This window comes from Netta rufina (genome assembly GCF_964035555.1).
Source record: "Netta rufina genome assembly, chromosome: 11".
In the NCBI taxonomy this organism is placed as follows: domain Eukaryota; kingdom Metazoa; phylum Chordata; class Aves; order Anseriformes; family Anatidae; genus Netta; species Netta rufina.
Genome location: NC_140134.1, coordinates 19,018,585 through 19,042,739, shown reverse-complemented (window position 1 = coordinate 19,042,739; position 24,155 = coordinate 19,018,585). Strand labels below are relative to the sequence as shown.

The 24,155-nt window shown below is 37.7% G+C and overlaps 1 protein-coding gene across 9 annotated transcripts in view; it reads right to left on the bottom strand.

The window, feature by feature from the left end:
* Positions 1–24,155, bottom strand: part of MEF2A (myocyte enhancer factor 2A) — an 89,606-nt gene that overhangs the window by 32,702 nt on the left and 32,749 nt on the right. For all 9 annotated transcript variants that reach the window (XM_084293746.1, XM_084293747.1, XM_084293749.1 and 6 more), the window contains 2 exons: positions 19,113–19,311; positions 13,077–13,280 (listed from right to left, as the gene is read on the bottom strand). In XM_084293746.1, the coding sequence (XP_084149872.1) occupies positions 13,077–13,280; positions 19,113–19,166 (258 nt within the window). In that variant the 5' untranslated portion in view covers positions 19,167–19,311. The remainder of the gene's footprint in view (positions 1–13,076; positions 13,281–19,112; positions 19,312–24,155) is intronic.

The following is a 24,155-nucleotide window of genomic DNA, read 5'->3' as shown; positions in this document are numbered from 1 at the left end:
ACAACAAAACATAATTAGCTTCTCTCTACAAGTCAACACATCTTCTACTTAAACCGCACTGCAAAGCGTACAAAAACACCAGTTATTTCTGGTGTGACCCCTGCGGGTGCAAAGATGACTCGGCCGTCACAGGGTGACCACCTCCTGTCACAGAAGCTTACACGGGCTCAGTATCAGCAGGTCATCAGCAGGGCTGGAAAGCAGAAACTGAACTGACAGGTACAGATTACTGCTACCAGAAAGTCAAAGGGCAACACCTAACTGTCCTCTTCTCCATGAAGATTATGGTTTTTATGTCTGACTCTGAAAGGAAGAGTTGCTGATGGTCAGAAAGCACAAGCGGCATGTTTTGTGCTCTCACCCGAACTGTGGTGAAAGGGCCAAGACTTCTGGTAGCAGTGATCTGGGCTCCTCACCAGCTCCGCTGGCAAAACTGCAGAGAAATTGGTTATGTTAATTGTCACCTCAGGAAGTCTTTTTCTGCCTTAAAAAGGTAGAAAAGTAGGAGGACCTGAAACTCAAAAAGCGTTACGAAGTGCAAAATAAAAAAGTCCATTCAAAAAAGTTTTCGCTGTTGGGTTTCTGGTAGCCTACTAATATTACAGAAAGGAAATGTTTCTTGCTATCAGTGCATCAAGTCAACTGCTCCATTTCTGCACTTACTATTGGAGCTGGCCAAACAGAATTTTTGCTGGTGTTTCATCCCAAACCATGAGGAAAAAACATTTCCAAAGTTTTTACTAAGATTGAAATGAGAAAAATGATTTCCTTTGGAAAAGGCAAACCTTTCAAATAAAAATAATGGCTAGTTCTGTTTATGCTGTTTCAGTACAAGCATGGAAAAGATGTGAAGCAGCACAAAGTTGGAGTAAACACTTGATTAAAAAATGTAATTCTCTAAGTGTAAGTATTCCTCAGGCATGAAGTAATGGAAGAGGCTCCACTAGTACACTTCTAAGTATCACTGCTGCTTTAGTAAGCATCAACACCATGGTTATCAGAAAGGATAACCGATTACACAGTTCCCTGATGCTCCAGAGAGAGCTGCCGTGCAATAGCATGGAGGGAGAAGGCACTGCTGGCACTTGCATCAAAGTCCAAAGGCTCCTTATTCACGATGCAATTGTCAGCACTCAGCTTCTGTGCAGGAAGGACAGGACTGAGCAGCACTCTGTCATCTGTGATGGGAAGAACCAGGAGATCCAGAGGTGAAAGACTGAAGCTGCAACCTCACACCAAAATGCAGAAACCAGTAATGTCAGCCCACATAGCAATAAAGCTTTTCCTGTCAATGTTCAAGAACATCAAAAAAATCGTAAAATAGAGAACTGAGGGTAACTGAGCTATTCAGCCATACCACAGCCTTCAGGATCAGTCCCTCACTCCATCTCTGCAGAAGATTATAGACATCCATGCTTTAAAGGAACTGCTGAAATGTCTGTGGGTGCAGTTTGACAAGGTGACAGAACAACTTACTGCCACAGAAAGGCCATGATCCTAGATATAAGTCTTAAGCCAGCTCTGGCATCTGTTTCAGCCTGCAGTGAGCCATCTTCTTTCTTCACTAGAACAACAGAGTTCTCCTTGGCCATTCTCTAACTTATTTCTGGTAGGTTTGTTTTCAGTTGTCATAGCAGGAATAAACGGGCTGAGCACCAGAGATGCAAAGTAGGCAGAGGGGATGGCCTGTCCTCTCTGGCAGCTGCAAACCATTGTCCAAACCCATCAGGGGTAACAACAACCTACTAAAAAGCCCCACCTTTTTTTCTGAGATATTCATACACAAAGGAAAAAGGAATAAAAAAAAAAAAAAAAACATGGTCACAGCACCAGACTCCCACCCAGTTTTCATTCTTATTACATGAAACATCCGAGAGGAAAAAAAAAGGGCATATTCCTTGCATGCAGTTCACCTTCCTGCAGCAGAGAGAGCTGGGCTGGCGAGAACAACATAAATCATTACAGACTTCACACAGAGCAAAACAGCAAGCTGAAAGCATGACAACTGCTTTGTTATTTGCTTCGTATTACATGCTACTGCCAAGGAGCTGAGCCTAAAACCAGGCTGAATTTCTTCTTTGATAACACGAACTATTTCACTCCTCTCGCCCTGAACAATACTGCTGTGTATCACCCTTTACATATCGCCGTTTCTCCCCTACTATGAGGAGTATTTTTAGTCACTGGAAACTATTTATAGTTTTTAAACTTCCTGCAGGTCACTTGGCTTCAGAAGTAGCATTGTTTCGTTTTTCTCCCAGGTAACAGCATGGCTCCACAAATTCAAGGCTTGACCCAGAAATACTGGATATAGAAATTTTGCCACTCTCTAAAATAAAAGCAGGAGGGAACCTTAAGTGCAGCGAAGTGAGCAGCCAGAGAAAAATACTTACTTCAACTCAGTAACACTGTTTAGCATGTGAAGTTCATCAACACAGTCTCTGTAGGCTTAAATTTCTATTTTTAAAAAAATTATAAAATCATAGAAAAATTAAGGTTGGAAAAGACCTTCAAGATCATCTGGTCCAGCTATTCCCCCACCACCAATGTCACCCACTAAACCATGTCTCTAAGCACCACGTCAAACCTTTCCTTGAACATCCCCAGGGACGGTGACTCCACCACTTCCCTGGGCAACCTGTCCCAATGCCGCAACCTGTCCCAATGCCTGACCGCTCTTTCTAAGAAGGAACGTGTCCTAACTGTTTTAACTGTTGCAGAGTAGTGCTCTTTGTCCAACTCTTTGTTTAAATTGTTGAAGAGTAGGGACATGACATTTCCATTTCTCCACTCTCCACGAACATCACCCAACTGCCAGGACTTTTCAGCTACGATGGTGAGAGGCTTGGCAACATCATCAGCCAGTTCCCTCAAGACCCTGGGATTCACGTCATCTGGTCCCACAGACCTGTACCGGTTTGGATTCATCAGCTGGTCTTGAATGTGCTCTCCACTTACAGCGGGTGGGACTTTCTGGGGCTGGCTCCCCCAGGCCATTTGGTTTGCCAGAGAGAAAGGCTGCCCCACGCAATCCTGCCTCAACCCATTTTTCTTCACATCTCCAAGGATTAGAATCTCTTGTTAACAAAACAAATTACATGTACTGGATTGTTTTGTGCATTGTTTACAGACGTTGCGAATCTTCCTCTGGATCTCTTAATATTCTCAACTTCAACGATGTAAGCATCTGCAAATTTCATCACAAAGCTGTTTTCCTTTCCTTTGCGTTAGGAGGCTACTCAAATTCTGCTCTAATGCTGTTCTTTCCAGTACTGCAGTCACTTTTCAATTGCATTTTGTTCTGCCATCCAATTTCACATTCTAGTTATAGCCCCAAATAAATACATACCAGAGCAGCACAGTAAAAAAAATAATCAGTAGTGCCCAGCCTTCTAAACTTCAGTGCATAAGAAGTCCAGTTAGATTACAACCACCATTTTTACAAGCTAAACAACTTGGAGAGCTCCACTTTTTAACAAAGAAGGGCTCAACAACCTGTCTGGCAAGCTCCCCAACTAAAATAATGTATACTAAGAAAAAGCTGAAAAATTTATGCACTCTACTTTTAGTCAGCTCAAATACTATTTTCCGTACTTGTGCTCAATTAGTAGCAGTATTATAACTGTTTAAAAAAATATCAAAAGTAAATAATTGACACTATGCAAAATATATCTAGACATCAACAATTCTGAGTATAGCACATCATGTTCAAGTTTGTTACAATGATTTTAATTCCTCAGCCAAATATTATGTTAGGAAAAATACTTTAAGGATTAATTACTTAATGCAAGGTTTTAAAAACCAAGAAATCAGAAGCCTGCAGAGCAACAGGCTGTAAAACATGAGGGAGAGCTCTGTAGACAATGCTCTATGTTCAGTTTTAGGCAAAGGTATTCATCATTTACAGACACAAAATGTTCATGACTTGAAATTTTATCAGTGTCCCTGTTATATTCCACTCTAAGAAAAGACAGGGTCTTGTTTCAAATGTTGGAGCACTTCCAGTATCTGGCAAATTTTAACACGTATCCTTAGCTTGCCAAACATGAAAGCTAGCTGTCAAATTCCTCCGAGATACGATAAAGATGGCACTCAGGATTCAAACTCTCATTTATATAAAATAACACATACAAAAGGTTTTTAGACTTGATATGGTATGAAGCTTGAATTCTGCTTTGAACCATCTTTGCTGTGAAATATTATTTTAAAATAGATAAACCACCAGCAATTACTGAATAACAATTTTACAGGCTGTAAAATCCACTCCTCTCGCTCACCACCAGAATATTACACAATGCACTGGAGCAGTGAAGAAGGGAAGCTCTGAAATCCTGTTTAAGATTTTTGAGAAATTTTCAGTGAACTGTGGACTTTATGATGCAGTTACTCACCTACAGAATCAGACATTGCTCATTCCTAAATGAAGTGCTTAAGGCTTAAAATGATTAGTAATCCATTAGTATTGATAACACTGTTTCCTCTGGGAAAGCTAAACTAGGGTCTCAGTCTGATACCTGATGCATTTGTCTTCGTTTCACTTTCTAAACACCGTAACAGATTATTAAATCATATACTGCTGAGCAAGTTTTCATGTTACCTGTTTTACAGAAGGTACCTTCAACTAGAATTTTCCACTGAGGAGTACTAAATCAACAATCTAAATCAATCTTAATCTTTTTACTAAAACCAAAAGACACAAAGCAGGATCTATGCTAGCCTTCAGGAAGCAGAAACTATTCCTTAACTTACAAATTAAAGGCATTCCATAGACCTTTCAAGTAATGATGTCTGCAACAAAACTGAGTAAAACCAAATAAAATCCAGTTCTATCTGTAAGAAAGATCAGAGAGTGTCTACCTATATTTTATGGTACAGAAGGGCTATTTTCAACCCTTACTCAAGTGACAGCACGTGTATGTACATATGCATCCTCCCATGTATACCTGTCCGCATACCTACAGGGGTTAAAGCAGCCCATCAGCATGGCAGTTCCTGACTGAATGCCTCCTTTCAGTAACACCATATTGCAGATAAGTCCTATGGAACATGGAGAGTTTCCAAATGCAACAAACTCAGCTGCATAATTCACTTCGGAGTCTTTCAGAAATTCTTCAGGAAAAATATTATCTACTACTCTGCTTGCAAAACTTGCTTAGTGGTTTGCTAAGAAAATCTTCCAGCTCTCGTACAACCCAATGACCATGACCATAAAAACCATGGGTTTCTTACAGCCAACTGACCTATACGGTAATGTCAAATTGCTGCTTCAAGCAGTTCACGTCCTGAATTTCTCTTCACAGCTTGAAAAGTAGAAAGGAAAACAGAAACTATTTCAAAGGCTTGGTGCTCAAGATAAATTAGTATTATGAGAACAGTAACTAAAACACGAATAGCATCTACTTCCAATAAATATGTTTGGTAGAGTCGAAGTATTCATAAAATAATTCAAATACCATTCACATGTAAGATCATGGCAACTGGATACACTACTGTCTACCAGAAGCAGCTTTGTTTACCTTTACTAGTGGTACTGGGGTTAGGGCAAGGTGTATGAGCTTGATCTAGCAACATTATCCCAGCTCATAATACTGCTGCAAAATGTTTACAAGAAGTCAGCAAAACAATAAAGGTGAATAAAACAACAGGAAACGGGTACTTGAAAACACCAACTGAGATAAATATTTACAACAGGAAGCAACGAACCTCTCTGCAAATAAAGGTGCCAAACAGATGTATTTCTATTCTTCCTAAACTAAACTAATTACAATCTAGGCTTTTAAGGCACATAAAGCTGAAGTATTTCATAACTCATGCTGAATACTGAACTTCTCTGTTATGTGTCAAAGGAATATATTCTATGTGCCCTTCCTTGCATTCACTTAGTGAATGATTCAAAAGCAAAAGCAACTCTTTTGAAGACTGTGCCCACCAAACCTGGAAAGGAGAATATGGATGCAGAAATTGGATCTACCGAGGTAGAGAGAAAAGGCTGAATAGGAATCAGGGATAGTGAACTCTGAGTAAGCTTCACTCTGCCTTGTGTAATTAATGTCAGTATTGAGCAAAGACTGGCTTGGCTCTGGCATACTTGATTTTATTATTTTATTTTTATTTTTTAAATAGTCTGCAAGTATCACATTGTAAATCAATGCAAAAAAAGAGCAGGGCTTTAAATATCAATTTGTACAGTTAGACAATCTTTAGTGGGCCAATGTTTAGGAACTTAAAATATCTTCATAATTTTCCCAATAAATGTAGGAGTTCTTATTAAAATGACATTAAACACTTTCTGTTGAAAGTAACTGATTGATGTAATTCCAGAAAAAAACATCATTTATATGTTAATATTCACACTATCACAATTTAACTAACTGATATTCTGTAGTCTCTACTACAAATGACGTAAATGCAAGCTTCCATGTGAAATACTGGATTAGTGATGTGACATTATGAAGATATCATAACTATCACCAGTAAGTCACAGAAAAGCCATTACAGACATCATGCATACTGCCTCGTAAGTATTTTGAAGAACAAGAAAGATACAATACAAAAAAAGTCCATTAGCAGACTGATAGGTCTGTACCACAACAACTACCACCACAAATACTTCCTCTGTTCAACTGATAAAAACATTACTAAGCAAAACACATGTGGTGAAAGGATCAGCATCGAGTCCTCTGCTCAGATGAGTGTCAAGAATCTTACAGCCTAGGTGGGCGACCCTACTTTCAGTAAAACACTATGGGCAAACCACAACCACCATTATACGATGAGAACTCTCTCATCACAGCCGCATCTCAGTGTAGGTGAGTAGGAGGTTAGATGAAAGAACCAACACCCAGACCAATTTGTCTTGGAGGGCTACAGACTCGCCCAGCTCTCTTCTGCAGAAGCACCATCAGTTAAAGGCCCAAACATTAAAACTGTTCAAAAACAATGTGTTAGAAGCTTCTTCAACAGAAACACAGCACATCAACATGCTGAGCTCCAAAAGGAAACAAGCAGTAAAGCATCCTATAAATGACACTCTCCCTCCTCTTTCAGGGTTTGTGCTAAAACAGTTTGATGAACACCCATGATCAAGATGTTGGCACTTCTGCTGTCCCTTCTGCAAGGTGGTTAGTCAGGCAGATTGGCAGGGTTGACAGCTGAACACATGATCAAACTGTCATACCCTTGAGCTTGAAAGTCAAAAGCTGGGGCTGTGTTAACCCTACAATCAAATCGAGAGCATCTTCAGAAGGAATAGTCATTTACCTTACTGTAGTTCCAGGTGATGCACTGTTCTGAGACCTGCTCTTTGCATGCACAGCTTGCCCGAAGTCACTTGCTCGAGTAACGGATGCCACAGTCCCACACAGCTTTGAAAATCGCCAAGTACAAATCTGCTGTTCTAACTAGCAACACAGAGCTTCAGAAACACCGAACCCTGCAGCAGCACAAGAGCTGCAGAATGCATAAGACAGCACAGCCTGAAGAACTTGTTAATACAAGGTAGATAATTATGTCTGAGTGTGATTGCCTGCATGAACTCTGGCACTAATGAGTAGTGAGAAGCTGCTGATTCTCTTGCAGGTGCTTTTCAGTCCTACTTAACACAAAGTCACCAGAACAGCTGAACCCAGAACCTCATCTTGGATGCGTATTTTGAAAGCAGTGTGGGGAACTGGACTGTGTGCGCCCACCCTACATATTTCAAAAATTATAAGAAATTCTTCAAACACTACAAAAGACGCCAGGAAACAAAAACAAAAAAGTCACTTTCACAACATGAATTTCTCTATTTTGAATTTATTTGTGAAGGTCTAAAAAGACCTCTATTTAAAATTTGTAAAGGTTTGTAAACACAGCATTCTTGTAAAGAATGTCTTAAATCAAGCTACATTGTAAATACCGACAAAATTAAATCAGTAAGAATACAAAGAGTAGCTAATGCTACTTCTGAAGTCAACCACTGACACTGAAAACAAGTTAGTGGCCGTGCACACTAATTTTCTTTTTTTTTTATGCTAAAACACACTTTTTTTGTTAAGAGATAAATGTAGTTCTTTTAACCCTATAAAACTAAATTTAATCATTGGTTTAGACACAAGGAAAGCATAGCTTTAGATTATTTAGAGGCAAGCCAGAACTTCTATAAAAAATTAAGCCTCTCTCACTTCTGGCAATTCTTTATATATCAGAAATGAAGGAACACAAAACAACGTTAACTAAGAATGATTTTTTTTTCACTGTTTTCACATTTTTTTTCAACACTGTTGACTTTCTTGAAGTCACTAACAATTTTATTATTTTTTTTAATAACACCAATGTTATTCACTGGCATGCCCAAAGAAATTTCAGCAGGGCCAAGTAAGAATTAAAAAAAACATTCTACATATATAACAGAACAACTCCACCAGATGCAAAATACAGAAAAATTAATGAAATCAATAAATAAATTAAAAAAAAAAAAAAAAGACTTCGGGGATTAAGTCTTGAACTTAATCTCCCAAATAAGGGGACAAGGAGGAAAGCAAGTAAACGACACCCCATTGTGAGAGGTAACTGCTCTGCTCAGCATGAAATATACCTATACCCACGTTCAAAGTAAGGATTTGCTACCTTGACAGCACGTTAAATTTTTCAAAGAAGCCATTTCTTCCTGAACCCCGAGTGGGAAATAAAACCCCAAGCCACACCTTGTTTACAAGTCAGGTTTACAGTAGACACTTCCACTCGGAAGAAGCAGACTTAATATGTGTATGTACACACATGTATTTATACATCCACATTTCTTGGTGACTCATATTCCAAAGCAGCTCAGTTTTTATGCATTTTCTCTCTTTTTAAGGTAAGCTAAAAGTTATTTAGTCCTTAACCATACATAAATCCTTCTGAATCACCTACTTAAGATGTCTCAAAGGCATTTGCATGCTGCCTCCAAGTATTTCAGATGTTATATATGCAGTATAATTACATTTACATAATCATTTCGCAAATCAAGTCCAATAATGCCTACATCTTTTCAGCACCATGAACAGATTATCAAGTCATTTCCTTACTCAACTGGAACCATTTTTTAAGCTCCTTCATTCTTTTAAATGGATACCAGTTGTTTCCACAGTGCAGCTGAAGCTATCTGGAAACCAAAGCAAGTGGACCAAACAATAGTAACACAGTTAAAACATTCAAAGTACTCGTGTTTGTTGTGTGGTTTTTTTTTGTTTTTTTTTTTTTTGTTTTTTTTTTTTCCAATAGCAAAATACAGAAGCCCAAATCCTGTGCCTAATGCATATCTAGATTGGATGGATCGGATATAAAGCAAAGTGTGAAAACTACTAAAGAAGAAAATCAGATCAATTAATTGAAAATCCTTCTCATCAAATTCTGCATATCCATGTGTGTATCCATGTACGTCTAGGTGCTATTCCCACACCTTCTGTTTCATATCAAGCCCATGAACCCAGCACAGAAGTGCCATACAAATTATCCTTTAAAGCTGATTACTGCCTATCTGTCACTAGACAATTTCCCTTAATTTTCACACTACCAAGTGGCAGGGAATAGGACTATTGTCAAGTATACCATTGGTATATACAGAGCTAAACGTAAAATGAAATCCAAGTGCATAACATAAAATTCCAGCTATTCACACATCTTTGACTCTGCCAAGATGGCTGAAAAAACATATTTCTTACATAAGAACACAGAAAAGAATATAGGATAAAAACAGAGCATTCACATCTGCAATAAAATGTACAATTAAAAATGTACGGGTGCAGGGAACATATAAAAAAATCTAATATTCATTTAAGACATCAGTGCTCTCCCTCCTACTATGTTTTCACACAAACGTTCCAGCAGCAAGACGAGAGACCAAGCTCTGGGCATACAAAAGCAATTCCTATGCCAAAACTGAGCAGTAGGCAACTCTAAGGGGAAGATGTCTCATCAATTGCATTTTATCATTTACAATATCGCCATCTACACATTGCTGAAAACAAGCATCAGCAGATCTGTTTCTTCCCTTATATAGCTTCTGACCTGCCTGGAATTAGCTTTCTCCTCTACCACAGTAACAAAACCCCCGTCAAACGCCTCAGGAACACAGTGGGTCATAACGAGTTTCGCGGTGAGCCTACAATATAATAAACACTACCTGTCACGTTCAAGGATGCAAATGAATTACTAAATGTTAACTAGTAACATAAATCAGCTGTAACTCCTTAAAATTAAATTAATTATGCTAAATTGGTTTAGGATATACTTAATGGTATTTAGTCTCTTTATAATACATGTACATATTGGTTAAGTTGTATTTCCAAATAGGCACATTTTAGAAGCCATTTCATGTTCTTTCAGAACGTTTCTAAAATGCTGGTGTTGTAACTTGACCTGCATCAGGCCACAACCATTCATTAATGGTGAAATTACATGAAGCACCGAGCTTTTGACAATTTGCTGCTGCTTAAGTACAGAAATCTTATTCTCCTCCTTCACATCCCTCCTCTCACACCCCTGCATACCCACATGCTGTACCTATCACTGCATCTGCTCCAAAGCAGGTCATATTCTCTGCTGAGCCAATTCAGTTCTGTTGCAAAGCAGAGAAGTAGGTAATTTTCCACATAATTTGTGAGTCACATCTGTTCGCGACCCCATCATAAGAATGAAACCTGTTCCTAGAAAATTTAAGATAACCTTTCTCCTTTTATCACTGGAATTTAAGTACAAACAAATAGGCATGGGAAGTTCTTATTTCAACTTTTTTTTTTTTTTTTATATGACAGGATAAGAAATGGAATAACAACTAAAAAATAGCAACACTTCATCATCACATTTTAGCTTTCCTTGTGTTTAAATCAAGAAAATTTATGGAGAAGGTTGTGGTTTATATTTACCGAAGTGCCTATTTTGGGTGCAATTTTAAGAAACAAAGACTTTGACTGTGATCTCTCTCGTATCTCTTCAATTTTTATTTTATTTCACAATATAGTCACATTTAGAATTTGGGTGAGTTTTGTCCAAATTGTGCTAAAATCCTAGATACAGCTATCTCCTATACTTCCGCAACGGTGAGACTCAGTAAGATACCTTCTGGCTGTACAATATTGTTAAATCCAGAGACCTGATAGCTGCAGAATTACCACTAAGTAACAACAGAAAAAATACACACTGGAAATAAAGATCATATGGCAAATATAAGCAGTAGAATAAGCCAACAATCTGGAAAACAAAATTAATACTGCAAAAACAGGAAAACCGGTATTTTTTCTCTAAGAATCGCTATTTTTATGACCTTCTGAAAAAAAAGATTGTTTTTCTAAATTAAGGAAAAGATGTGATTTACTTATAGTGGGAAGCAAACCATTCTACCCACGACTAAAATCTCCTAATTGCCTGAAGAACAACAGTCAATAGAACAAAGTTACCGACCAAATAGAGCAAATCTAAAATGCAATCAGTTGCAAAAATGAAACTGCAGAATCTCTCTCAACTACTGTACAACAAAGTTTTTATTCCTGGAATGCAACAGAGAAACAATCAAGCTACCTTAAATATATTGAGCTTATAAATATTTCATCCTACTGATTTACTTAACTTTGACATCCAGAACACTGCCATGACCTTAGAGAACATTAAACAAAAACAAAAAAAAAAAAAAAAAAAAAACATATCCCACAGAAGTATACACTTCCGTCTTGGGCTAAATGACTTTTTTTTTTTTTTTTTTTTTTTCTAAGAATGAAGTCTGTTCTTAGGAACAGACTAAAAGTACTCAAAAGCACTTTAATTCATTCTCCTGTTTTTCAAGCATAGTAGAAATCTCAAGTCCCTTACTAGTATAATACAATAAACCTACAGAAGCAACATTCTAAGCAATCTGCAGGTTTGCATATTCCCCCCAGAAGAGAAAAAAAATATGCACTTTAATACTGTCTGCCCTTTCTTATGTAGCTGCCAGGAGTCAAATACTTGACATCAGTTTGAATAAACAAATAAAATACAGGTGGCCTGGCACAGAAACAATTTTGGAAGAGGTTCCCATTCCTCAGGATGAGAAGCAGCACTATTTCAACAAATCATAACATAGCAAGTAAGGCCTGCAAAATGAAAGTCAGCCCGCCTGCATCCCTATCTCTAATCTGTCTGTCACAGGCAAAAGCTTACCTTCCAAGAATTAGGTTTTCCCTTCCTCTACAGTGGCTAACCTTATTTATACTAATCCAGTGACTAAAGAATACTCCTTCAACTCTTTAAAGCTTATATTATCCCTCTCAGTAGTACTCAAAGCTGAAGACAGAAGCTGGGGAGGTTTTCCTTCTGATCACAAAAGGCAGCTGACACTGAAGGCTAATCACTATTCCTAAATCACTCCTAACAAGTACTGTGTTTGTTTGGAGACAACTTCAGAATTTTAATGCAAGTCAGCCACCTGTTCTGGCCCATTTACAAGACTACAGGAGACATGACTCCTCTGAAACCCAGTCACAGTACAGAAAGATTCCAACTGCCAAGACAACCCCTGATTTATGCTGTACCTACTTTAGAAATTACATACTGTTATTATATAAAATACATACATACAATCTGAAATTGTATTTGAAGCACAAACACAGTAAGACCAGAAGCTACAACCTCTGAGCAAAAATATTCATGCTATTCTATTACTGCAGAAACCGGTCCTTTTACTATGTTCTAACAATGTTTTAACTGACATACAAAGCAACTGGACAACAAAATTAACTGTAATTGCAGTTTAGGTTGAGGTCCGCTCTCTAGACCTTATTTTTATTCTTAATATGCAATTAATTTGTTGTTTCCAAAAAACAACACCCTTCATATGCTATTTCCATTATCAAACTTGGTTGAAATCAGCTGGCGGGGGTAGATGGCAAATGGGAAGACAACATAGATTTCAAGACAATTTAACCCCTTAGAAAAATCAGATTGAAAACAGCAATTGACATTTTACGACAAGGTTTTCACGTTATTAAATACATTGAGTTAAAATAACTTAAAATACTATATTGTTCAATATTTGAAGCGTTAAGGAGATAAGAACACAGATCATCTTTTCAAATTGTTACCTCAACAATATCTGAGTTGGTTCTGCTTTCATGGGGCTCGTTGTATTCTGTGTATTTAAGTAGAACTTTGTCCATATCAGTGCTCGCATACTGAAAGAGTTTGTTAGAGCTGTTAAAAATGATGAGTGCTATTTCACAGTCACAGAGTACACTCAACTCATATGCCTTCTTCATTAATCCGAACTTCCTCTTTGTAAAGGTGACCTAGAGAAGAAAGAATAATAATTATTTTTTTCCAGATAAAATGATAAAGGACTATAATCAAGTATATAACTACCAAGAAGAGTCAAAGCTTGCAGGATCCTCTAACTTTATTTCCTTCTCTTTAACCAACATTATCTCCAGGTATTAAAACATTTTCTCCTGTGATGATTAGAGTTAGCCTCTGTCGGCTTTAGTTACTCACAACCTTGATACTTTTAAGGGACAGGATGGAACTATCGTTTTGTCCTATTAGAACTGCTGGGTGAAAATAAACCCATTACAGATGATCACAAAAGGAGCATTTGCCAAACGGGGAAAAGGGAGAGGTATTTATTCATAAAAATTGCCATCATTCATGGAAGAAAGTTTTAAAATGCAGTCCTTTCACAAGATTTCAGTTACTTAAGGATATAAGAGTGTCAACGTATTTGATGTCAGATCAAATCAATGAAACCTGCTTTATGGATTTCTGAAGTTTATAAGGCATTTTTGGAATATGGAGGGGAAAATGCTGTGTATAGACACCTTAATGTATTTTTTTCCAGAGATTATGATCTTATACGTATTACTTCATTACTACCCATAACGCAAAATGCATACCATCCTTCTCAGTACGTAACAAGTCTCACAAAGGGATGCAGACAGATACCTGGGCTGTTAACACATAGCCACGGTACGAATGGAGGTAATAAACATAAGAGCTGGACAGATGAGAATATGGATCAGTTCTGGTTGTATCAGTACACTTTCAGGACGGATAGGAAGTGAGAGTGCCTTGTGTTCGACAGCAAGTTGACTCATGTCTGCTTGGCCAAGTTCCAGGCAATTTCCCATTGCTTTCCTTCTATCCCCTACTTATGCTCCACTTACTATACCATCAGTACTCTGCAGTATCCACTTTTTGTTCTTGCCTAGTAATACCGCATAATACTGAACAGATTATTTGACTGTCAGTTTTACACATCCCTGTTTCTAAAATAAGCACAATTCTCCCAGGGAACAATGAAGTTTAATGTTTGAAAGTACGCGATTATGATTCTGCACACTTTTAACCACGTAAAGACAGACATCATAACATATACAATGAAAACACATGTAAAACATGGTTTCCAGGACAAATAAATTCCTAGTGCGAGGAAGAGACCAAGTCTAAAAATAAGCCAAGTTACCATATGAGAAATGTGTGTGATCGTTGCCAAAGCAGTACTGTGGACTAGGACAAGCACAAACAAAGAAAGAAGAATCATTTGTTTATACTCATTTAAAACCACAGATTTCATTTTTAAGAAGCCTTCTTGGTTATTTCAATTTACACTAAGAACAGCAAGGAAAATTCTCACTTGTCTTGTCCCTTTCATATGAATAAACTTAAATACCTATTAAACTGTTGATTTAGCATTTATATTGGGCTTCCTTATCATATCTATATCATTCTACAAATATAATTTTCAACAGAGAAGGTTCTTTTTGTTTTCCCTCAATTTCTATGGCATACATGTAAGAAAAAAATCATTTGAAATATGCTTACTATATGCAAGTAACTGGATGCCAATTAACTAAATCCTAAAAGCATACCTGGTACATACTGTGCATAGATTTGAAGTTTGCAACAAAACTTAGGATTCCTTGATTTGAGGGAAGGGCGAGTCATTACCTTAAGGGGTGCACTACTAAAGCACTGAAACCAGGCAGAAAAAACTCCCAGGGATTCTGTTGATCTAGTCTTGACCTCATTCTGAGGAAGCTAGTTTGAGATTTCAAAGTAAGTTTCAGGCAATGATCTAGTTTTTCCTACGTCTAAAAAATCAGTGCGAATTATAAAAAAGCAACCTTCTCTTTATTTCAGCTCACCCACTGACAGTCAAATCAATCCAGTCGTTGAACAATGCAAGACAGTAAGAGCCAAAAAAGGTTCCTTTAAACATCTCTGTAGTTCCATGGAAGGAAGTTGAACAGACTAGATTTTTTTCCCATGAATGCACTCAGACACATTATAACCCCAGTTCCACCTAGGTTTCTGTGCAGTGTTTCTGACAAAGAAACTTCTTGAAGACCACTAATCATAGCGCCTTGCACGAGACCTGAATCATCTGTATTCAGATGAATATTTGCAGTAACATTTTTATTCAATCTTTTGTAAAGAACCTCTATTAAGACACAAAACTCTTTCGGAAACAATTTTATGTCAGAGTGCTCTAACACAAATTCCAACGATGGCAAGCAGATCCCCTTAAGCTATTTATTGTTAAACAATTACAATACATTATTGAGACAAGATGCCAAAAATACAGCAGGGTGGACCTTATTGCATCTTCTGTCAGTATTCTGGTTTTAGTTAAAAATTCAGCAAGTTGACCAAGTACAAATGTAAGCTTGACTGTTTATATTTCTCACAAATGTAGGTGGAAATTTTGCTAACCACATATAATACAAACCAGCAGCTTTTTAAAGAAAAACTTTTTTAAATCAATCTTGTTTAAGTCTCCTAGCAGTTCGGCCACTTTACGCATATTTTTTCAGAAAACTTGGGATTTATTTAGCCTGTCTTGGATGAGATGCTAAGAATTACATAAGAATTACATTTTTGATTCCTCTGTGAATTCACATTTTTTTTAATTTTTTTTTTTTTTTTTACTTATTTTTAAAGCAGTTGTTCTTCTTCTGATACTGCAATTACAAGACACTGTTAGAGATTATTACCTGAGTATGTGCAGGTATAGACAGGTCCATTTATGTTTATTTTTTATCAGAAAAAAAGGCATCATAAACAATGTGTGTGTGTACTACTGTACTTTGAGAAGTCAGCAAGTAAAAAGACTAAAAGCTTGGTTCCACTGAGGACCTGTATGATCCTGCAAAAGGCAACTTCACCTCTCTACTCATTCATTATTTTTCTCATCTCATAAGGCTACTTTCTTCATGCATGTCCAGCAGTTAAAAGCCCCACTCCCACCAGAGTCCAGGCCTAACTTAGTGCACATCGCTTGTTATGAACTCAATTCTCACTTAAAAACTTACAAAGCAGTCTATTGGTTTCTTTCTGTCTCCTGCCATTTAGAGTGCAAGTCCATTCTGGACCACACTAAAAACAACCTATGGATCACTGCAAGCCAATGGTTTCTTCAGTACTATTCTATTTTGGTTAGCAAAAAAGGACAGAGGAAGAAGAGAGTAAAGGCAGCAAGACTGAGCTCCTTGGGTATCTAATTTACTGTACTTTATTCTCTTCAGCTTAATGAACATAAATGCCCTGCAGCTCATTCAAGCAGATAAGACTTCTTAATTAATAATACAATGACAGCCTCATGACAATTGTAATCCCCCAGAGTAATGGTCTACATAAATTGTTTTGAGCTCACATACAATCCCATCAGAAATAAGATGCTTCTGATATAACACTAGCTTTTCTTCCCACAAGTTACACAAACTTGCTATACAGGCAAAGATCTATCACATTCTATTTGCATTTCCAAACAAAAAACACACTAAACAGCAAGACAGGACATCGCTCATATTCATGCATGACCTACTAACCAACTACACATGCTGTAGAAAACCTGACAGGATACAACTGAACCATGCTCTGCAGTTGGCAAAATAAACCCTAAATATCCTCCTTATCCTTACCTAGATCAACAAAAAAAATCTTAAAAGCAAATGAATACATCAGTAGTGTTAAAGAGCACCATCAACGCCTCTACAAGATTGACTCCACTGACAAAAGCTATGATATGGAGATCCTAAAAAAAAAGGAACAAAGCCAATGAAGTCAGGGTATAGTATAAGGATATTTCGTATTTCAAATCTGACAAAGTTATCCAACTTCCTCCAACCAAGTTAAACGGGGGGTGGGAGGAGCAATCATTTTCTACCTCTTCAATTTGCCTGAAGTTCTAGAGTAAGATCTAAAAGAAGTTATAATTCATCTGCTTTTACTACTTGTACTTCAGACATTTATCTACATCAAACACACAGTCACTGTGTGATTAAAGCTGTTCAAACACAATACCTGGCTTTCTTCCAAACTCCAATAATACTTTTCTTGCTATATATAGCCTTCTCAGAGTGTACACTGCTTTAAAGTGATACAGGGAGAAAAACAATCCTTATTTCGCAAAACAATAGGCTCTGAGCTAATGCAGCAGCAACAAGACAGCCTCATGGAACTCCATCACTACCCTCAGCATCAATCATTATCTTTCTAAAGAAATAAACAACATCAAGTTGGTGGTCTATGAAGGGAATAGAGAACAACCATTGCTTCATTGCTATATGTTCATGTTTTCTAAGCACTTTGCGTACCGAGTGCAGTTCTGGGTCCCTTTGCCTTCAAAAAAAGAATACAGCGGTACTCAAGAAGGTTTAGGGACAAGAAGCAAGACTGATCGAGGTGGAATATATTCAGTATAAAAACCAAGTAAGCCAGGGTTCTTCAGCCTGAAAAAAGTTAGCTAAAAAGACAATATGGCAGAAGTCCACAGAATAACAAGCAAGATAGACAGACTGGGTAGGGACTGATTCCTGCCTCCCTCATAAAGAGCTAAAAAAAATTAGCAGAAGCATAACTAAAGAGATTTTTTTTTCTTGAAATAACAGGTAACAAACCTATAGGAAGTCTGAGCCAAAAGATCTTATAAATGCTGCAACTTTATAAGAGCTCAAAGCATGACTGAACAAGTCCCCTGGGGAGGGGGGCAGGAGGGTGGAAATCCATTAATGGTTACTAAATATACGGAAACCACATCCAGCTCAGGAAATCACTGAGCTAAGAATAGTTAGAAGTTGGAAGAGGATTACAGAGCAGTGTAACATGTGCACCTCTATCCTACACTTCACTTGTTATTTGCTTCTGACCATCACAGGAGAAAAGATACTGGACTAGCTGTTTTTTGGTCTGATTCACAATGACTGTTCTTGAAGATCCTAAGTCATTCCTACGTTACTTTTCCTTAAAAAACATAGCTTCCAAATACCCCCCACTATGCATTTCAGCATTAATTAAATTTTTGCCTAGTATATCACAAAGCAATTTTTAAAAGTAAGAAGAAACGCTACTTTGGTGAGTAGACATCAACTTCCGATGCTTTTCAAGTTGACAAGATGCAGCTTTATTAGGGCAAGAACAATGAAGTAACCAGCCTTCCCTAAGCCGTTCTTAAAACAATCCACTTTTGAGTACTCTTCTCTTCTGACAAACAGTTTTTGAAGACGGTTGTAGTGAACAGCTCTTGAAGGAATATAATTCAATGTTTTTGAATGGATGCATGTTAACAAAATCCACTGCTATACTATACCCACTGAAGGGCACAGTAGTCACCACAACCTCTTCACTAGCACTGTAATATTCACTGTAGACTACCACAGCAGATCATTGTCCACAGATCTGTCAAACAGCTCTATGAAACATGCTGCAGAAAATACTTTTATTATATCCTTTCTGAATTTCTCATCCTGTCTTTTCATTACCATGTGGTCCTGGTAGCTATAAGATCAAATAAGGCGTCTGTTTCAATAGAGCTTGTCTACAGTCCTCCAATCTAATGGAATGACTGAGTGAGGCACCATTTAAATAGGAAAAGTTATAACAGTTATACAATGATTTTGATTTAAAGCAGTAATTGATATTACTTATAACAACAATTTTCCCTACAAATGCAGTATAAACATAAAGAGATGTATTTTTTATTTGTGTTCTGGTAATGCCATCTGTAGACACAGATGAAGACAAAACTCAGCTTCAGAAGGGTGAGTTAAGGAAATGAAGGTACTTAAGTCTCCATTCACTTTTTGGATTACTGATGATCATGTTCATGCAAACTCCTTGTTTCTCACCTGTCTGTTCCGTTCATCCATTATTCTCGTGATCTGTATTTTCTTTCTCCCCATTTTCAACCTCTTCTTTTCTTCACTTCACAATCCAGAAATATACTAATCCAGGAAATTTCACTCTTCAGTATTCTAACACATGATATGGTTTTCTTTTACTTTGTCTTCAGCTTGAGAAATGGTTCTTATTTCTTCTTATAAACCCCTAAAAAATAAAATTGGAAAAAATTAATGACCCTCCTTTTGTAATTTTTAAGTAAAACGCTTGCATAGTCACAAAACATATGCACACAAAATAATTTCACTGATTAAACAAGTATTTTCATTACTAAAATATACTACACACTTTGTTTAAATTGAATTCCAGCTAGCGTTGTGTTTTTTGTTTTGAATTACTTCAAAAACAGACAGTAATTTCATTCCCTTTCAACTGATGCTTAGAAACCAACAACTGTCCAAGGGGGCAGTGCTTTAAGCTCGTTAAGCTTTAAGCATCAAGTTACCTTAGGTTTCAAAAATTGACCCAGAAAGTTTTAGTAAACTCTATCCATTATTTTAGGAATCCTTATATTGTAGGGGACAAAAGAGGGAATACTTTTACTTAAAAGGATGAAGACTATAGAAAATATTCTCAACAGAGAGAATTTCGCATCTACCGAGACACCAATGAATGATCGAGAAATTCACAGCTACTCTCCACAATAACCTCTAAGTTTCACATTTGCCAATAAATAAATTACTAGCCCAGCATGTTTAAATTTGGTGAACTGTAAGATACATGAAGCTGCATGCAAACTTGAAAAGCCAAATGCCTTCATAATGTGCTTATCTAGTAATTATGCAAACTAACTTGTCAGATGCCAAACATTAAAAAATTTATATGCATTTTCTGTTTAAAAAAAAAAAAAAAAAAAAGAATTACCACAACCACCAAAAACCTTTTAAAACATATTCCAGACCGTGTTTGAATTTTAGGATAACATTAATTCAACAAAAATTAATTCAACAAAACAGGAGAAAATGTCTAAATAAATAGCCTCTAGAACACTGACTGTATACTAAAATTCATATTAAGACATGAAACATGTACAACTTACTCTATTACCACCTAATATTCATTAAAACAAAAGGGGTAAAAACAGCCACAACATTAGTTTATAACCTCTCTAATTTTCCAACCCAGAATGTCACTGGAAATCAAGCGCTGCATATTTTAATATGGGTGTCACCATGCCAGATCCTTGGGGCCATGTGTAGAAAGTGGTACAACCACATCACCGTCAGTCAGTTAATAGGCAGAGACAGCAAGAGGCGATTAGTCACAGGCTGCACTTCACAATGCATTCAATTTACACTGAGCAAACAACCATGCCATTCTGATGCAGCTTGGGGAAAGAAAAAAAAAAAAAAAAGGGAAAAAAAAAGAAAAAAGAGGTGGAGGAACATCACAAAATGAAGGGATGTCATTTTATATTTACCTGATATAAACAAAGGACTGCTTTGGGAAAAATATAAAATGCCCAACGCTATTTAGAAATACTACTCAATGGAATTTAAGACCAAAGGAACATAGATTATGTGATGTCCACTGGTCAAAAAATGTATGTTAAATGTTATTTATACTTCAACACACTTGAAAAGCATGCAGTGTTGCATTCCTTGTTTTTTCTTCAAGCAAAAAAAAAAAAAAAAAAAAAAAAAAAACTTCCAAGGAGCTAGTAAAAAGTATTAATAGCTAGTTAAGGCCAGATGAGCCAGCCTCTACACAACCAAAGGCACACAACAAGTATTTTACATGGAAAACAACAGCTGGCATATAATTTCTTTTTTTGTGTGTGTGTGAAAAAACATAAGAATACCCTGCAAACTATTAAGTTTCAGTTCATATAACATGCAGACTTCAGTCAGCTGCCTCATTCCCTTAAAAAAAAAAAATCACCTCATGTTATGATCACGTTAAATTTAGTCATGCGAAAATCTGGTTGCATTCCCTGGACGTGGCTTATCAAAGGGTCTCTGTGAGCAGCTATTAAAAATTCAGTTTTCTTCTTCACGTGCAGCTTCATTTTCTCATTTACCATATACTATTGAAGTAGTTCTCTGAGTACAAAATTATCAGATTCCTGCCTCTGCTTTGTGAGACTGCTCACCATCAGAAGCACTCTTAAGAACAGCCACCACATGACAGACCAGAGATCCATCTGGTCCAGCATTTTATCTGGGGCTATTAGCAAAGAGCACTAGGATGAAAACGGAGAGAAACAGAAATAACGTAAGCACGTATCACTTAGAAGCAATATTCAGAAAGCATTTTCTCCAGATATTCAGTGATTTTTAAATAAAGAACTTGTGGAGCGATACATGACATCTTAAATTCAAAACTCTTCCTCAAATTTTCTTCCACTTTTGAAACCGTGGAAACTCTTTGCATCCTGAAGCAAGGAGCTCCACAGCTTAGCTATGCATCAGAATGAAAGACACATCCTTTCATTTAAGCCTGATCCTGTTTGTTAGTGTTGATATCAACAGATCTTGAACAACACGAGGCAATGAACCATCTGTTGTCCTCACCCATCACGTCAGTTCTGATTTTGACACCTATCCTCTATCTGCCTTCGGTTACTTCTCTCCAAACTCAAGAATACCATACCGATCAATCATTTCTTGCTCGAAAGCCACTCTCTGCCTAGCTATGCTGTCCGTCTCTCCACCCTTTCCAGTTTCACTCTGTTCTTTCTGCACCACAATGACCAGCAGCATACACAGTACACAAGGTAAGAGGTCTACAAAAATTTAAGATAATTTACCATAAATTTGTACAGAGGCATAAGAATATTTTATGTTCTACTACACAGACATTAGACATAGACCTACAGAAATATGCCAGTTCTCAAACTTTTCCTGAGGAACTCTGGGAAGCAAAGCAGTGCTCCCAAACCCAATTTGAAAACCCTGATGTGGGAGCACTCACTCCCTTCCTACAAACCTGCCTCATCCACTCACATCTTCCACCTCCAGCAGCAGGTGTTCAAAACCAAGTCTCTGTAGTGAATAAAACAGGCTCATGGGGGAAACTGGGTAGAGGAGAGAAATATGGTGTGAAATTATATGATCTGTACACTTCAGGAGGCAAAATAGGAGACAAACATTTTTTGTCAGATAAAGGAAAAACCAGTAGTAAGGAAATGCCACTATCTGCTCCAGAAACTCTCACAGGAAAGAAATGGGAAAACCAACAGCCATTTTCACCAACATTTTGTTATAATTCTGGGTGCTATTTCAGGTCCTCTAAAATTAGTATGCTCTATCAGGCACAAACACATCAATCCGTCATCCATTTACCGCCTCTGCTTCACCCTGTTCACTAAGCACAAGGCTTCCTCTTGTTCCAGGTCCGCTACCTTCCTCAACCTCCCGCAGCCTCTCGCTTAGCCAATCCCGCACCCATCTGCACGCCCATCCTGTCTGCATCAGCCAGGGCCGCCTCTCCTCCCTCTGCACCAGTTGCTGTGGACACCAGAAACATGGCTTGGAAGAACATCTGCCAAAGACAACCCTTTCAGTCAGACATCACACAAGAGGTGACTTTCAAAGCTAAGGGGTGAAATACAGGCTCAGCATGTACTTTGGGAAGAACCCATCTTGCTACTAACGGCGTAATCAGGGTAAATCACACAGTAAAAAAACACTTTTCGGGCACGTTCATAAGATCCAAATGAAGTTAGCACCAACAACAAACGCACTCTTACTTCCCAGGGGAGCAATGAGTTTTCCTTTTCCTAATCCTTGATCACATCACAGTTGCAGTTCTATTTTCCTTCCTGCTCAGTAGCAAAACACCTAAGAGACAGTGTCCGCTGTACAGTTACATCAAAAACATACTTGGCAAAGCTCTCAGTTTGCTGTCATGACTCCATTGCAAACATACCTAGGTAAAATTCTTAAGTCACAACACCTTTTCATGTAGATCATCACCAAACTTTTGCCCAAATAAAGGGAAGTTAGTAGGCATATGAAGATGAATGCACATTTATTTCCAAAAGCAAACATGAAACAGACATTAAATAACCTCGCCAAAGGTGAAGTTCTACTTCCCTAAGTGACAAACCAATGACAACCACCAAAGCTTTACATCTGCCTTCATGGGCACACATAAGCAATTCTTTAGGGGTGGCGGTGGTAACAATTTCTGGTATCTGTTGAACAAAAAAAAGTAGGACTAAGGGGAGAAAAAGAAGAGGAAAAAATGATGTGCCTCGTGATAAGCTTCAAACAGAAAATCATGTCAGCTCGCAATAATAGGGAGAAAAATGAGGTTGGTAGCTAAGTAGAAGCCTCTATTACTGCATAAAAGTACTATTTACTCCAAATTTTGTGGATTGGATCGATTTTTTTTCTACACACTAACTACTGAAAGACATCAGGAACATATGCAGAGATATACCTTCATAACTGTGCATTTTGAGCACCTCAGAACAGTTCGTTCATTCTCAAGATTGCTTACAGTTTCACAAATAGCGGAAGATATACAACTTTAAAGCAAGGAAATGGTATTTGACCTACTTTGAAAGATCCTTTCAAGGGTTCAGTGGAAACAAATTATATCGGTCTTGAAGCCTTCTGGCATAACAGGTTAGGAAAAAACTGTGTCAGAATTATAATCCTTCCATTTATTTTCCCTGTATTTCCCTCTGCTTCTCTTTGGTTTCTTGGAACTTCCATTTCCCCATCATGGTTACAGGTTGCGTTTGACAGTAACCACATCAGCACAGCTAGCTCCGCTCACTGCAATGCATGCAAAGAAACGCGTGTCATCGTGTCAGATCATCTGCATGTTAACTCTCAAAAACCAGAGCTGCGTGGATCTGTATAGATGCACCTTACAGCCATGAGCCTTGCCTGGGGCTTACTGGATAGCAGGGCCATATCACAGCTAACAGGTGTTTCTGGTCTCAGAAGAGCCAGGGCCAGATACTTTTATAGATTTGGCTCCTTTACCTGTAAGCAGGAACTGATGGGCATAGACTGATAGACTGCACAACCAACCCA